The 17,470-nt window shown below is 36.5% G+C and overlaps 1 protein-coding gene and 1 long non-coding RNA gene across 2 annotated transcripts in view; one reads left to right on the top strand and one right to left on the bottom strand.

The window, feature by feature from the left end:
• Positions 1-17,470, bottom strand: part of LOC309481035 — a 130,489-nt gene that overhangs the window by 59,373 nt on the left and 53,646 nt on the right. The window lies entirely within an intron of this gene.
• Positions 4,493-15,496, top strand: rnf150b (ring finger protein 150b). The gene is made up of 7 exons (XM_082145673.1): positions 4,493-5,245; positions 7,785-8,035; positions 9,809-9,880; positions 9,998-10,080; positions 11,718-11,814; positions 13,364-13,568; positions 14,348-15,496. The coding sequence occupies exons 1-7, from the start codon at positions 4,795-4,797 to the stop codon at positions 14,446-14,448; spliced, it is 1,260 nt and encodes a 419-aa protein (XP_082001799.1). The 5' UTR covers positions 4,493-4,794; the 3' UTR covers positions 14,449-15,496.

Genomic DNA, 17,470 nt, shown 5'->3' with positions numbered 1-17,470 from the left:
TCTTTCTTTACGGCCGGGAGAATACTCGAGCAAGTCTCAGAGAATCTCCCCCAAGCAAAAGAACACATCAGCTTTTATAGGACAAAGACAGACACATCAAAATAAAATCAGCGTGACTAACTTGTCACCTTCTATCAATATGATTGGTTCAATTGGTAAGCAAGCCCCTCCCTTCTTTACCCTCTGTTACTGGCATAAGCAAAATCCTCAACAACAACAAAACATTGTAAAGGGTTAACAGTCAGTTGATTACTCAATATATATCATGACATAATGCAGGCAAAGAACAACGTTTTGGTGACATTGTGTTCAACCTTTATCAAAGGGTTAGTAAGACCTGACCTAAAAGAAGAAGTAAAATTTAGTTTGTTATATTGTAAGACCTAGAAGAGGAAGTCAGGTAAAAGTTTAACAGGTTGAATCAAGGTTAGAAGTTTAACACAGGTTAGCTCTAAAAAAATTTTTTTACTATCTTATTTATTAAAAATCCACCACGATAGATAGATAGATAGATAGATAGATAGATAGATAGATAGATAGATAGATAGATAGATAGATAGATAGATAGATAGATAGATAGATAGATAGATAGATAGATAGATAGATAGATAGATAGATAGATAGATAGATAGATAGATAGATAGATAGATAGATAGATAGTTCGTCTCATATCAACCTTTTTGGTTTTGCGCTCTGGAAAAAAAAGTCAACGACTGCCGGATCAACTAAAATAGTGCTCTCGATGTGGCGTGTGGTCTTGTGCCCTAGTTAGTAATCCTGCCCTGACTGCATTTCATTTGAATAGGTTTTTTTTTTTTTACACTGACCAGCATATTTCATTTATTCATGTGCACCAGAACTGTGAATGATTGCTCCTCCTGTGTGGAAATGTCTCTAAAATGTGCTGTGGATTCCCGTCAGTGCATGAGGGAGTGATCTCTAAACACACACTCCTGAGATGAGTGGCAGACAGTAGACTACAGAGGATTGTGTAGGAGTGAGTCTAAAGATAGCTGTGGGACTCCCCTGTGTGAAGGGACCTGCCGAACACACGTCTAAGAGACTTCAACACCACATTTCACTCTCACAATCTACCCAAAGTTCATTGCTCTTCAATGTTTCTGAAACAAACAGGGAAATTTGTGTCTCGATAACTTCTGTGGCCAGCATGTGTAAAAGTGTGAGACAGCGCTCTCTGCTGGAGACAATGAACTGTTATAGACAGACAGACAGACAGATAGACAGATAGATAGATAGATAGATAGATAGATAGATAGATAGATAGATAGATAGATAGATAGATAGATAGATAGATAGATAGATAGATAGATAGATAGATAGATAGATAGATAGATAGATAGATAGATAGATAGATAGATAGATAGATAGATAGATAGATAGATAGATGGATGAATGGACGGACGGACTGAATTGTCATTACCTTAAAGCAAAATAATCTTATTTTCAGTAGTGTAATATGCAAAAATAAATACATAAATATATTTAAATTATTATTTAAGTTATATACACTACCTAAAAAAATATACTGTTACATTGTAATAGATTACATAAGCTTATTTTTCTCAGTACTGTAATATGAAATAATAAGCAAACAAAAAATATTTAAATTAATTCCTTTTTTTTTATTTAAGGCGTATATATAAGCTTAAAATGTACAAATACATTTTACTATAAATATTATATTCTCAGTATATAAAAAATATTTAACTTATTATTTTGTATTATTTAAATATACCTGAATACCTGTAAACTGAACTGTTACATTTTACTATAAATATAATTCTCATTACCTTAAAACAAGCTTATTCTCTGTACTGTAATGTGAAAAAATAAATGTAAAATATTCAAATTATTAATACATTAAGAATCTAATGAGCACGTAAACATTATTTTTTTAGGACCATTTTTGCAATTGAGCCGTGACAAAGTAATTTAAAGTACAAATATTCCATGCAGTTTCTCCATTTATATGAGCTCATAAAAACTGCATGTATATTATTATATTAAGCTATATACCGTATATATATAAGCTAATCCTGCAGAGTTCCTCCGACCCCTCCACCTCCCCAGCTCCACCTGTCTATTGATGTATGTATATTTACGCAGCAGCAGCAGATCTTACAGGCTCTCAGGAGTGTGTGTATACAGACCCTTTCCAAAAAATTTGAATTTCATGGAAAAGTTTATTTATTTCCATAATTCCATTCAAAACGTTAAACTTCCATAGATTATAGATTCAGGGCCCACAACTTAAACGATTTCAAGTATTTAGTTGTTTATTTGTACTTAATTTGGGCTTCCGGCTCATAAAACCCACGAAAACAGGATTTCAAATTTTTTTAATATTACATGAAATCACACAGTAATTACACAGTGGACAATTCATGGTCATTGAACCAGGTTTTGGTTATTTTGGCAGTGTGGGCAGGTGCAAATCCTGCTGGAAAATGAAGTCAGCATCTCCATAAAGCTTTTCTGCTGAAGGAAGCATGAAGTGCTCTGGAAATGTCCTGGTAGACGTCTGCGTTGAGTGGACAGCACAGTGGACCAACACCAGCCGATGACATGGCTCCCCAAACCAACACAGACTGTGGAAACTTCACACTGGCCTTCAAGCATCTTGGATTGTGTGCCTCTCCATTCTTCCTCCAGACTCTGGGACCTTGGTTTCCAAATGAGATGCAAAATTTGCTCTGATCAGAAAAGAGGACTTTGGTCCACTGTGCTTTATTAAATCCAGAGTCAGCGCAGCCGTCTACCAGGACATTTCCAGAGCACTTCATGCTTCCTTCATTTTCCAGCAGGATTTGCACCTGCCCACACTGCCAAAAGAACCAAAACCTGGTTCAATGACCATGGTATTACTGTGTAATTACTGTGTGATTTCATGTAATATTCAAATTTTTTGAAATCCTGTTTTCGTGGGTTTTATGAGCTGGAAACCCAAATTATGTACAAATAAACAACTAAATACTTGAAATCGTTTAAGTTGTGGACCCTGAATCTATAATCTATGGAAGTTTAACGTTTTGAATGGAATTATGGAAATAAATAAACTTTTCCATGATATTCTAATTTTTTGGAAAGGGTCTGTATATGAGCTGTAGTAAGTCTATACTTGCTCTACAGCAGCAGCGTAGCAGATCTAGTCCGCCAAGACCAAATACATGACAGTAAAGTACATCTCCGTCCCATTAGGCTACTGTACTCATTAATGTAATGTATATTGTACCATAATATGGAATTGAAAATCATCCAGGTTTCAATTCTGTATTATATAATGTTTTTTTTTAATAAAATCAGTAGGCCAATATCAAAACAGTTCAACAAAGTAACACAGTCATGATGGATAAATACTTGACAAACTGCATAATATATATTTTAAAACAATTTATAATGTACAGGGTTAGTACATTAACATGTAACAAATGTAAAGTCATCCTGGAGGCTAAAGTTTTACTTTGTAACGTGTTGAATATTAATATTTTTCTTACACAAACGCATCGCTTTGCTTCAGAAAGCCTTTATTAACCCCCGGAGCCTGTGGAGCACTTGGATAGATGCACTTTTATGGACTTTAAAAAAGAAACAGCCATTCACTGAGCTTGGAGCTTCACAAAGCTTGGTAGAGCCAGGACATTTTTTTATATAGGCTAACCCCGATTGTATTCGTCTGAAAGAAGTCAAGTATGCTTTATTGTCAGTTCTTCCACATGTACAGTACATACATATAGAGAAATGAAATTACATTACTCTCAGACCCATGGTGCATACAAATAACATTAACACTAAAGATTAAAAATCTAGATAAAATATAAAATACAACTATCTAATAAATAACTAAAAGAAGTAGAGGAAGAAGCAGCGCAAGACACATGGCAAGTAAAGTGCAAACCAGTGAAGTAAACAGAGATTTTAGTGCAAAGAAAATAAGCTTATTCCTGTCTGATTAAAGTGCCAAAGGGCTCAAAGAGCAGTCCTTTTATTTAAACTAACTGATGAGGTAGTAGAGCAACTGATGGGCAGACCTATACGTTACAAGTGACTGGTGCATGACATCATCATTGTGCGTTAGTGGGAGTGGAGAGGGGAAGGACCCAAGGATGTGGATCTGGACGGGGGAGTGGTCCTGGTTCCGTGGAAAAAAAGGTGGGTAATTTCGGGAGCGAGTTCAGCTTCCTGACAGCCTGATGAATGAAGCTGTCCTTCAGTCTGCTGGTCCTGGCCTGCTGGTAGATAGTCATGTGACTTGAGGGTGAATAAATCATGGGCTATTTTCATTTTTGGGTGAACTATCCCTTTAATAACAAAATGGAGAGAAGAAAAAAAATATTTTTAATATTTTCTAACTGTTTTATCTCACTCCCTAAGTGTTGCTTCGCTTCATCACAAAACTGGTATTTCCCGACGCTCCCTTATCGTGTCGCGCATGCGCAGATCATCGCTGCGCCGCTAGTGGCCGCTGTTTCCTCAGTTCGCGCTCAGGTTTGGTCACAGCAGCTGAAGGCCGAAAACAACCGACAGCATGCCTCCGTCGCACCGCTTCTGCTCGCGTTTTAACCCAAACAACGCGCCTCTGGTGCATGCAACAGGCTCTAGGGTTTATTAATCCAAATATTCGCTCTTCTAAGTCGAGTGTTTAATACGGTTAACTCATGAGTGTCGGTTATTGCGCCGCGTAAAGACGCACAAAGAGGGAGATTATGGAGTGAACGCGCGACTCGCGGCCGCTAGACTCAGCATAACAATAACAACAATAACAGTAATACTGCTATGGCACTGTCTGTGATCCAGGCGTGTCGTAGTCTGGCTCTGTCCACCTGGCTCCTGTCCTTCTGCTTCGTGCATCTGCTGTGTTTGGACTTCACGGTGGCCGAGAAGGAGGAATGGTACACGGCGTTCGTCAACATCACATACGTGGACCCGGACACGGCCGAGGTGCGGACTGAGAAGACGGAGTGCGGGCGTTACGGGGAGCACTCGCTCAAACGCGAGGCCAGGGGCGTGTTGGCGATGCCCGCCACGACGCAGGACAGACAAGCGTGCGACCCCAACAGCAGGTTCACCCCGCGCGCGCACGGCGCGTGGATCGCGCTTATCAGCAGGGGAAACTGCACGTTCAAAGATAAAATTAGACACGCCGTGGGACACAACGCATCAGCTGTGGTCATATTCAACGTGGGATCCTCCAACCCCAATGAGACGATCACCATGCCGCATCCAGGTGAATGCACGTGCGCTTGAGAAATGTCTTGTTATGACAGGTTATGAGTGATGGCTAATGCATATGTGCTTATGTGTGATGATACATGCGTAATATGTGATTTGATGAATGCATATGCACTTATTTGTGTTACTAAGTGCATATGCATGCGTAATATCACATATGCATTCACTAACACACATAATTAGAAATGCAGTTACGCATTTATCATATGCACATTAGGTTGGTTATGCATCATGGTGAATGCATGTCATTCAAGTTTGTTTGTGCTTTGGTAAATGTGTGATGATAAATGCATGTCTTCCTTAAATGTGATGGCTTATGCATGTGTGATGCATATCTAGTTGCATTCACCAACACACATGCGATTTGATGTATGCATGTGTAGTTATGTGTGATTTTAAGTGTATATGTGTTGTTTGTGATGGTAAATGCATGTCTTGTTATGCGTGTTTGTAAATGCATATTAGGTTATGCATCATAGTGAATGCATGTCTTGCATATTTGATAGTGTTTTGGTAAATGTGTGATGATGAATGCATGACTTCCTAAATGTGATGGTGAATGCATATGTGTTTTAAAAATGCTAAGTGCATATCTAGTGATAAATGTGTGATTGTAGATGTCAGTCAGGATTGTGAGGTTTATTGTGAGGTCCAGCTGTTCACAAATGTCTGATGTAAACAAAGGCAGCTTAAGTTTATTGCTTTATTTCAAGCTGTGTTTTTGTCTCTTAAAACACTTCACATCATGTAACTGGGCTTCTACTGTACATGTCCTGAGTAATATGAAAGTATGCCATTATTAAAATAAGTAATTTGTGTTTTAATAACATGGGTTCTGTATGAATGTACAATAGTGAGTATTTTGTATCAGAAAGTTCAGTGTTTGAGTATGTGTGATGCTGCTGCGCTCCTGACCAGAGTTTGCAGGCGTCCAGCTGTGTTTGCATGTTCTCACATCTGGAAGTCGTGAGCAATGCTTTAGAACTGATGTTGCATTCAGGCTCGACTAGATCACATCATTCCTCGTCTCAGAGGAGACCTGTAGCGCTGTGAGAGTTTTATCTGGCACTCTTATCGGTTCCTGTGAAGGGCTAGAGAAATGTTGCTTGTTTAGTTCCTCTCTTTGTTCTGTATCTTTCATTCTCGCTTTGAAGTTTGCATTTTCATCTGGGTTAAGGGGGTTTTCACTGCTTTTAAATCAGGGTAATTATTGGTTACGAAGACTAAAACTATTTAAAAAATGTGGTTTTGTTAATTGGAATAAAATACAAGTATTGCATTAAAAATTTTGAAAATTTAAAATTAGATAGTCTATGTTGCCTTGGCAACTTAATAAGTTTGAGTTGAAGTAGTGAAAAGTGAAAGGACATGCCGGAAATAAATAGGAACTAAATGTATATCTAGTTACGAGTGATAACAAATTATAATTAAAAATAAATGGTAATGTGTGTTGAATGCAATGTCTGGTTATATGCAATTGTATTCATGTTAGGTTATGAGTGATGGCTTATGCATATCTTTCATATCCATTGTTTTGGTGCATGTGTAAAAAATGCATAATTGTGTGTGCTGGTGAATGCATATGTGATTTGATAAATGCATGGATATGAGTGACGATGAATGCATATGTAGTGTGATTGTGTTTTGTGTGATGATAAATTATGTGTTTGCATGTTAGGTTATGCATCTTGGTGAATGCATTTGCATTTGGATTGTTTTTGACTGATGCGTCATTATAAATGCATGTCTGGATTATGATGGTCAATGCGTAAGTGTTTGCATAAATGCTTATCTAGTTATGAGTGATATTGAATGCATATAACGTTATGCATGATGAATGCATGTTTGGTAATAAAACCTGAAATATAAGTAAATTAAACCTAAATAGTAATATTTAAAATGATGAAAGCACATAATAAAATTAAATGACACTAAAATTAAAATACAAGCTAATGAATGATTTTAATAACTATAACGGTTTATAAATAATACCAAATAAAGTGCCACATTATGCTTTTTTTAAAAGGTTCCTCATCTGTTTTGGAGTCTAATTCAACAGATTTACATGCATTCAAGGTCAAAAAATACGATTCGTTTGAAGATTCTGTCTCTCTAAACCCCGCCTTTCCACGAGCTTCCTTTGCTCTGATTGGTCAGATGGTCCAGTCTGTTGTGATTGGTCTACACTGCTCTGATTGGTCCTATCAAAACTCTTCCAGTCTCAGTTACAACTACAGTGTTTGAGGGTAAAAGCAGACGTCGTTCGTCGGCAGCCAATGAAGACTGGCATTATGGAAAATTATAACATTGTTACGTAGGTTTGTAACAGGAACTAAGACTGGAATTATTGCAACCCGTTTCAGGATTTCAGAATCACTACTTTCTTTCAGGAGACAACTTTATTTATCTGCACTTTGATTTTTGAAACTTTGCGGACCTTTTACATCCACAAACAGCTTTATTACACTCTGCATGAAATGTTATATGCTGCCCTTAATTACTCTAGTTTAGGGTTTGGTTGATCTCTCTTTCAGGCACTAGTGATGTGGTGGCCATCATGATTCCCGAGCCGAAGGGTCGTGAGTTGGTTCTTCTGTTGGAGAGGAACATCACGGTTCACATGCACATCACCATAGGAACTCGAAACCTCCAGAAATACGTCAGCCGCACCTCCGTGGTCTTCGTCTCCATCTCCTTCATCATCCTCATGATCATCTCTCTGGCCTGGCTCGTCTTTTACTACATCCAGCGGTTCAGATACGCCAACGCCAGGGACCGCAACCAGGTCCAATCCCAAATAAACTTCCTTTTATCAATCATTTTGCTTAAAGTGCGCCTGAAGTGTCCAAATACATCGTATATCTTAGTTAGAGACACATTTTTGCTCAAAATGACGATGTATGTGAAGAGCAAAAAGGGCTGCATGATTAATTTTAATTGCAATATGGCTTTGTGCAATTAAAGGGATAGTTCACCCAAAAATGGAAATTAGCCCATGATTTACTCTCCCTCAAGTCATCCTGGGTGTATATGACGTTCTTCTTTCAGACGAATACAATCAGAGTTATATTAAAAAATGTCCTGGCTCTTCCCAGCTTTATAATGGGAGTCAATGGATATATTTTGGATATACCTATACATTCGTGATTAAAGTGCTCCACACTGCTCTGGGGGGTTAATAAAGGCCTTCTGAAGTGAAGCGATGCGTTCGTGTAAGAAAAATATCCATATTTAAAACTTTATCGACTAAAATAACTAGTTTCCAGCAGAGGGCCGGATGCAAGTCGACTTGCGCCACAGGAGTAACACCTGACCCGACACACCACGTAATGACGAACGAGGTTGCCCAGCCCTGTGTGTTTGAACCGCGAGAGGCGTCAATGTTTACGCTACTCCTACATCTACATCATATATCGTCAAGTGTTGCTCCTGTGGCGCAAGTCGACTTCCGTACGGATGTCTGCTGGAAGCTAGCATCGCTTCACTTCAGAAGGCCTTTATTAACCCCCCAGAGCAGTGTGGAGCACTTTAATGATGGATAGATGCACTTTTATCACGAATGGATGGGCTCTGATCGACTTCCAAAAAATAACTCTGATTGTATTCGTCTGAAAGAAGAATGTCATATACACCTAGGATGACTTGAGGGTGAGTAAATCATGGGCTAATTTTCATTTTTGGGTGAACTATCCCTTTAAGACAGCCATAAATATTAGTATTGTAATTTTATAGTTGTAATGTAAAAAATACAATGAAATGTTACATGTATAACTTTTCCAATTTTATTTTATTTAGTAGTTTTTATATTTTTATGTAGTAGTAATAATAAATATACATTTGTAATGTAAAATAAAATTATTATTAGGTAAATAAATCTAAATAAATCTATAATATAATTACATTTTCTTATACTCACATTTATTTTACAGTGAAATATTACATTTGTAAAATTTCTAATTAAGTTTTTAGTAGTAGTAATACAATAATTATTTTGTTGTAATGTAAATTTGTAATGTAAAATAAAATAATTATTTTTATACTCAAATTTATTATACTGTGAAATATTACATTATTCATATTTTAAAAAATTTATTTACAATTTTTTATATTTTTATTTACAAGTAGTGTAATAATTATTATTTCAGTAGTAGTAGTTGTATTGTAATTTTACAGTTATTATATTTGTCTAAAATACATTAACCAAAAAAAAAAACTATTGCCCTACAAACAATTGCAATCACAAATTTCATCAGAAAAGTCAGTTTTTTTCCACCCTGTTTGTGCAGCCCAGAGATCAAACCACATTCTTGTGCTCCGCCACTATTGCATAGTTTGCATGTTTGTGTGTGTTTGAGCGAGACCCTAAAACATGATTACAGGCCACAGGAAGTGACTTTCATCACAGGAAAACAACTGCAGTTGAATGCAAACACAGCCCTTCATTACAGCTTTTATGATAATAACCAAAAAAACAAAGAGAGACGGATGTGTAAAATAACAGACTGAGGTCAAAGGAGAAGTGCATTCATTAATCACCTTCTGTTCTCTGATTGGTCAGCGGAGGCTGGGCGACGCTGCCAAAAAAGCCATCAGCCAGTTACAAGTGCGGACCATCAGGAAAGGCGATCAGGTGAACGGCAGATAAACATTGAGTATCTTTTTCTTTAAACCAGTGATTTCTGCTGATACTGAGTTCTCTCTCTCTGTGTGTGTGTGTGTGTGTGTGTGTGTGTGTGTTTTCCTTTAGGAAACGGAGAGTGATTTTGATAACTGTGCCGTGTGTATCGAAGGTTATAAGCCAAATGATGTAGTGAGAATCTTACCCTGCAGGTAAACACACACCTGACTGCACTGACTAGTTAACTACACTACACTACACCACTAGATAGTTACTACAACAAAAACTGTCTAAATGCAGCAAAAATCAAATTAGTTAACTACATTGAAGCTGTTACGTAATGTTACGTCGTTATGTTGTTACAGTACATTATGTTATGATACGATAATGTTGTCACGTTACGCTACATTATGTTACGTTGTTATGTTACGGTAAGTTACGTTATGTTACGCTGTTATGTGACTGTACGTTACGCTATGTTGTTACGTTATGTTACGATATGTTGTCACATTACACTATGTTCTGTTACGCTATGTTATGTTACGTTATGTTACGCTGTTATGTTACACTACGTTACGCTATGTTGTTATGTTATGTTGCGTTATGTTACGCTGTTGTTACGGTACATTACGCTATGTTACGTTATGTTACGTTATGTTACGCTGTTATGTTACGCTATGTTATGCTGTTATGTTACGCTGTTATGTTACGGTACGTTACGCTATGTTGTTATGTTGCATTATGTTACGTTATGTTACGCTGTTATGTTACAGTACATTACATTATGTTGCGTTATGTTTTGCTGTAATGTTACGGTACGTTACGCTATGTTGCGTTATGTTTTGCTGTAATGTTACGGTACGTTACGCTATGTTGTTACGCTATGTTGCGTTATGTTTCGCTGTTACGTTACGTTACGCTATGTTGTTACTTTAGGTTACGCTGTTATGTTACGGTACGTTGCGCTATGTTGTTACGTTATGTTGCGTTATGTTACGTTGTTATGTTACATTACTTTACATTGTTACGTTACGTTATGTTATGTTATGTTGTTACTACATCAAAAAATCTTAAATACACCCAAAAATAAAATTAGTTGACTATATTAAATCTAATGTTTTTAGTAGCATAACTATACGCTTAAAAATTTACATATATTATATTATATGAATTATTTCCACAAAAAATCCTAAATACAGCATAAAAATTAATTAGTTAACTACATTGAAGTTGATATTTTTAGTAGCGTAGCTAAACGCTTAAATTATTGACTTTTATATTTTATTACACTTACTACAACAACAACAACAACAACAACAAAAAAATTTAGTCAAGTACATTACACGTTATGTATGCTGTACAGTAACAATATTTTGCCATTAATTATATATCATATTATATTGCTAATTGAAAAATTCAGTATTATAACAGTATTTAACAGTGAGCGTCTCAAATAGGGTGATAATGTCATCATAAATAGTTTAAATAAACAAATAAAAGTATTTAACTAAACTAAAAGTTACTAATTCCATTGAAGCTGTTTGTTGTTTAAATATATATGCAGTATATCTATATAAATTATATTGTGTTATATTATATTACTAATTTAAATATTGAGTGTAAATTTACACTGAATACAACCAAAAATCTCCAACAAAATTAATAATTATTCAATTTGACTACAAAAAGAGGATGTAAAATTGTGCACTAGACCATTTAGACGACTCAAAAGAATCTGTGAATGTTTTGCTAATTAATTGAAATCAAACTGTTTGTTTGAAATGAAACTTGAGCGAGCGAGTAGATTGTGTTTTCGACTTATAATCTCATGTTTCTCTCCATCTGTCAGGCATCTGTTTCATAAAGGCTGTGTCGACCCCTGGCTGGTGGACCATCGCACGTGTCCCATGTGTAAAATGAACATCCTCAAAGCTCTCGGCCTCACGGTTAGTGTTTCTCTCTCCTTCGCCGCTGTTCAGAGGGCTGGCGAGTGTGTCATGTGCTGTTTGGACATGTTTTTGTCCTCCTTGAGAAAGAGAAATGAGCTTAAAGGGACAGTTCACCCAAAAATGAAAGTTCTGTAAGCAACTACCCTCATGTTGTTCAAACCCTGTTAGACTTTCGTTCATCTTCACAACACAAATTAAGATATTTTTGATTTAATCTGAGAGCTGTCTCACTCCTCCATAGGCTTCTGTGTTATTGAAACTTGCCGGCCCAGAAAAGTTATTTAAGATATTGTTTAAAATAGTCCAAGTGACTACAGTGGCTCAACCTTAAGTTTATCAAGCGACGAGAATACTTTTTGTGCTCAAAAACAAACAAATATAACGACTTTATTCCACTATTCATTTCCTTCTGTGTGAGCCTGAGTGAGTTCAAGCCCGTAAGTTCAAACCCGTTTCTGTCCCTCCATTGAAAGCTACGCAACTACCACTTTAACGCTTCAAAAAGTTCATAAAGAAATCGTAAAACTAATCCATATGAATTGAGCGGTTTAGTCCAAATTTTCTGAAGAGACTCAATCGCTTTATATGATGGACAGACTGAATTTAGGCTTTTATTGACATATAAACATTGATCAGCGAACATAAACAGAAGCTCAACTGAAGCTGCTTGATGTACGAGAACAAACCTCTCACTGGTTCTTCCGTTTACCACAACTGATGAGTTGATGAATGTTTATGTTTATATTAATAACAGAATTTTTATTTTTGGGTGAACTATCTGTTTAACAATATTTAACAGACAGAAGCAGACAGCTGAATTACAGTCTGAATAAATGCACTCTATTATTATTTTATGTATTATTATTCAATTATTAATGAATATTTATTATTAATTATAGTAATAATAAATTCAATTATTAATTAATAAATTCAGTTATTTTGAGATTTTTATTTTATTTTATTATGAAACATTGGTGTTCACTAACAACATCAGCTTGTGCCTGACCAAGCACACTGATACTATTACAGTTTTTATAATATTTTTAATTCGTTTTTATTTTTATATTTTCTGTTTTCATTTTAATTTCAGTTAGGTTGTCTTTTTTTATGTTTATAGTTTTTATTAAATTATTTTTTATATTTTTTATATTTTAGTAAATCAAGTAAGTTTAATTTTAAGTTTATTTTATTTCAAGTCACAAAAGTTTATTTTATGGTTTTAGTTAACTATAATAACCCTGGAAAAGTCTCTGAATTGCTTTAGTGGGTATGTTAGGTAGTTCTGTGGCATTTAACTCTGTTTTATGGATGTAGTGTAATTGAGTTATATTGGTGTGCAGTCGAGTGTCTGAATATTTAGGTAAATCAATTTAAGAAATTTTATTTCAGTTGGAAGTTAATTTTATTTGAAGTCACGAAAGTTTATTTTATGGTTTTCATTTTAGTTAATTATAATAGCCCTGGAAAAGTCTCTGAATTGCTTTAATTCTGTGGCATTTAACTCTATTTTATGGATGTAGTGTAATTGAGTTATGTTGGTGTGCAGTCGAGTGCCGAGTGTCTGAATGAACTTCCCATGGACTACGAGCTCGCCGTGGGGGGCGTGGCTCTCAACGCCATGGTGATGAGTGATGATGTCATGGGTGGGGATGTCGCGGGGGGGCGTGACCCTGGCGTGAGGATGGTGGGTCTCCCTCAGGTCCTCCTGGACTCTGAGCCCCTGTCCCAGGACACCTTGCTAACCGAACAAAGTAAGTGTGATATCCGCAATGTCAGAAAAGTCCTCCTCTTCTCTAGTGCAATGCATTGTGGGTAATATTACTACAAAAAAGCATTTAAAGTCTCCCTGTAGTCAATCATTTTATCCATTAAAACTCATCTTTGATCACCAAAATGACACGCAAAAAAATTCTTCATGCCTTAAAATATTTTGAATGTAACTCGACACCCTTGCCTCATTTAGTATACGCGGTTCTATGAATATGCAAATGAGCCCCGCCTCCACTCACTCGCTCAGCTCAGAGATCCACTGGTTGACGATTACACGTTGATCTGATTGGTTAAGGTAGTTTGTGACGTCAGAAACACCAGCGATTTCAAAGTGTGTTTTTGAGACTGTCTTTGGTTCACTGCAGTTTTAAGGAGGAAATACTCAGCAATGCTGTCGACTTATGAATTTACACATGATTTGTCTTAAAGCATATTAAAAACACCATATAGACACATAAACAACATTAAAAGCTGGATTTTCACCACAGGGGGACTTTAAAAAACATGAAAATAGCAAACCATCCAGATGCCCTTGAGTGTTTAGTATGGAAATAATACACTTATAAGGAATATACTTCAGTGTATTTCTCAATTTCTCAACTCAATTTGAGGTTTTCAGACAATTAAGTGCACTTCTTTTTCACAAGGGCATTTGGCACTCTAGTGCATTAGGCAATGATTCTGATCTTGCACGCTGATTAATAAGGAAAGCATTAAAACATAGACTGATGAAAGTCGCTATGATGTGTTTCCTCCACAGGTGAGTTACAGCCGATAGTCAGTGGGAGTTCAGAGGGGTCTCTCGCTTTGGGGGCGGGGCACTTGGACATGGACACGCCCTCCGACGACCCAAAGTGTTGATTTAGCCACGCCCACCGGACCGGGTTGAATGGGCTTTAATCTCAGAGGAATTTCGGCCAGTGACTCGCCGTTAAACACACACTGCCTGCCGAGTACATACTCCGATGTTACGTTCATCCTCCTTCCTTTCTCCTCTGAAAAGCAGGGTTCTTCGCCCCGAAGTGCACACTACAGTATGTACTTGAGCTAAAGCACTTGGCAGACGATCGGTTCTGCTCCGCTCGACAATCAGATATTCCCTCTGTCTCTTCTGTCGTCCGCTGCCTGTTCTACCGTTGTCTGTGATTCCAGCGCAGTTGAAAGAACTATTTTGAAATCCGATAAGAAGTGGTTTATTTTTCTATAGAGGAGCATTTGAATGTGCTCGAGTTCTGCAGTATTAAAGAAAAAAAAGAGTATCAGTATTTAGACTTTTTTTTTTTTTTTGTGGGATTTGGCCCTTAACCAAAGACCTGGATGGATATTGTGCGGGGGAAAACTGTGGGACTTTCTAGGACATGTGATGTTTGCTGTGCATGCAACATGCCCTGTCCACTTTATTTGATTTCAGTGGATTCCGTTTAAAGGGACAGTGCGCCCAAAAAACCCTTCATGCATTGTTTACTCACCCTTATGTCCTTCCAGATCTCTTTATTTTCCACTTTTCTTTGCTGTCAAACTCACTATAAAAGTAATTGAGACGACGTGCACACTATATTCAGACATGAGGGTGAATAGATGATGATCATTTTCCGTAACTCGTTCTTCCTCGTTCGGCTTGACTGTATATTGTAAATAAGAGGATAATTTTGTCCATATGAGAGCTGTTTGTTTTTCTCCTTAATTGCCAAGTTTTTCCATCATGCACTTTATGTATTTAGAGGTTGGAGTTCATTTTGAAATTGGGATTTCAGTCACAAGTTTGTATCACTCTCTGTATTACACACTACACACACACACACACACACACACACACTCAGTAGAGGTTTGTTCCCAGTATTTTGCACGTGTTTCAGTCAGACTGTGCTTTGAATATTAATACATTTTAATGTCAGTTTTTTGGGCTAAACCCTGTCCTCCTCATTTACAGTGTTTCACATCTTTTGCGGTTGATGATGTCACATGATTCCGCCACATTTAAATGTTACAATGTTTCTTGTCAGTTAAAAGTGGACATTCCAAAACGACTAATGAACATTCCAAGCTTCTAAATATTCTTGTAATGTAATATTCTAAACATTCTAAACTCCGGATAGTGACGGTTGAAACAAATGCGAAAGTGAGATGTTTTTGCTGTGTGAAGTGTGTCTGGATGTGTGACTTCTGCTTCATCTGAGGGACTGAGATAGTAAATGTTTAGTTCAGTTTGCTTGTATGAACACAGAAAGATGTTACACAACAAACAAGCCACAGTGACGAATCATTTACAGACGAGAAAAACAGTAATGTCACTCACCCGAGGAACTGACAGAGAGAATGACATTCAGTTTCTATTGACTTCAGTAGGAAGTGTTTTTACTCCTTTAAATGTTATTTTATTCCAAATATATATATATATATATATTGTTCTATATTAATATGTATGTGTGTGTGTATATATATATATATATTTTTTATTTATTTTTTTATTTTTATTTTTATTGGCTATTAACTCACCTTTTAGTTTGGCTGCGAGCTTCAGCAAATTTGTTTCTGATCATAAAACTTGCCAGAAAAAGCCATCAAACCAAATATTACATTAAAACAGTGATTAGAATAACAAAATCATCTGTGCATAATTACAATTCATAAACAAGAATACTTGGATTGCAAGGCAAAGCTCGAGAATTATTGCAGTCATTTGCAGTATTTGATTAAAAATACTGTAAAAATGAAATATTATTAGAATGTAAAATAACTGTTTTCTATGTGAATATACAGTAAAGTGTAATTTATTCCTGTGATCAAAGCTGAATTTTCAGCATCATTACTCCAGTCTTCAGTGTCACATGATCCTTCAGAAATCATTATAATATGATGATTTGATGCTCAAGAAACATTTATGATTATTATCAATGTTGAAAACAGTTGTGCTGGTCATATGTTTGTAAAAACATTTGTTTTCTTAGGATTTGTTGATGATTACAAAGTTCAAAAGAACAGCATTTATTTGAAACAGAAATCGTTTGTAACATTATAAATGTCTTTACTGTCACTTTTCATCAGTTTAATGCATCTTTGTTGAATGAAACTTTTAATTTCTCAAGGATTTTTTTTTTTTAAATCCCCAACTTTTGAATAGAATAGTGTATGTGATGTCTAGACCTGCTTTATCCGATGTCCTCATGCGCTGCGTGTCCACATGGGGGCAGCACCTGCATCATGAACTTCCTACACACACAATAGAAATAGAATAAATGGATAGAATTGCAGACTGTATCTCTGCACTTAGAGTAGTGTCCTACTGTTTATGATGATAAACATATGGTTTTGTTGCCATTATTTAGGTGTAAATCATGCTGGTCAGGTCCACCACAGTAGCTTGTGATTAATGGATGAGGCATTTGTAAAATGATTTAAATATATTGATGGGGCAGATTTCAATGTTTCTGTCAGATTTAAATGATTTTTAAACGAATGCATGATTGGTCTGATAGGATACAGGTATAGATCATTAACAGACTCACACCGCATTCTGTCCAATGGTCAGGTCTCGGTCCAGTCGATCAATGCCTGAACACAGGGCACATTTCACATTAAACTCTGACAAAAGAGTTTTAGCTTATAAATGAACATTGATTGGCCGCTCTCGTTCAGACGAGGGATTTGATTGGCCATGCTGATTCAGATGAGTGATTTGATTGGCCGTGCTGTATTCAGACGAGTGATTTGATTGGCCGTGCTGTATTCAGACAAGTGATTTGATTGGCCGTGCTTGTTCAGACGAGGGATTTGATTGGCCATGCTGATTCAGATGACTGATTTGATTGGCCGTGCTCTTTCAGATAAGTGATTTGATTGGCCGTGCTTATTCAGACGAGTGATTTGATTGGCCGTGCTCATT

Source organism: Leuciscus leuciscus (genome assembly GCF_965113295.1).
Source record: "Leuciscus leuciscus genome assembly, chromosome: 18".
In the NCBI taxonomy this organism is placed as follows: domain Eukaryota; kingdom Metazoa; phylum Chordata; class Actinopteri; order Cypriniformes; family Leuciscidae; genus Leuciscus; species Leuciscus leuciscus.
The sequence above is the reverse complement of the archived record's forward strand: the minus strand, read 5'-3'. Positions and strand labels throughout refer to the sequence as shown.

Coding starts and splice junctions, on each gene's coding strand:
- rnf150b (XM_082145673.1), top strand. CDS start 4,795: ATGGCACTGTCTGTGATCCAGGCGTGTCGTAGTCTGGCTCTGTCCACC. Junction 10,081..11,717: donor GTGAGAATCTTACCCTGCAG/GTAAACACACAC, acceptor TCCATCTGTCAG/GCATCTGTTTCATAAAGGCT. Junction 13,569..14,347: donor CACCTTGCTAACCGAACAAA/GTAAGTGTGATA, acceptor TTTCCTCCACAG/GTGAGTTACAGCCGATAGTC.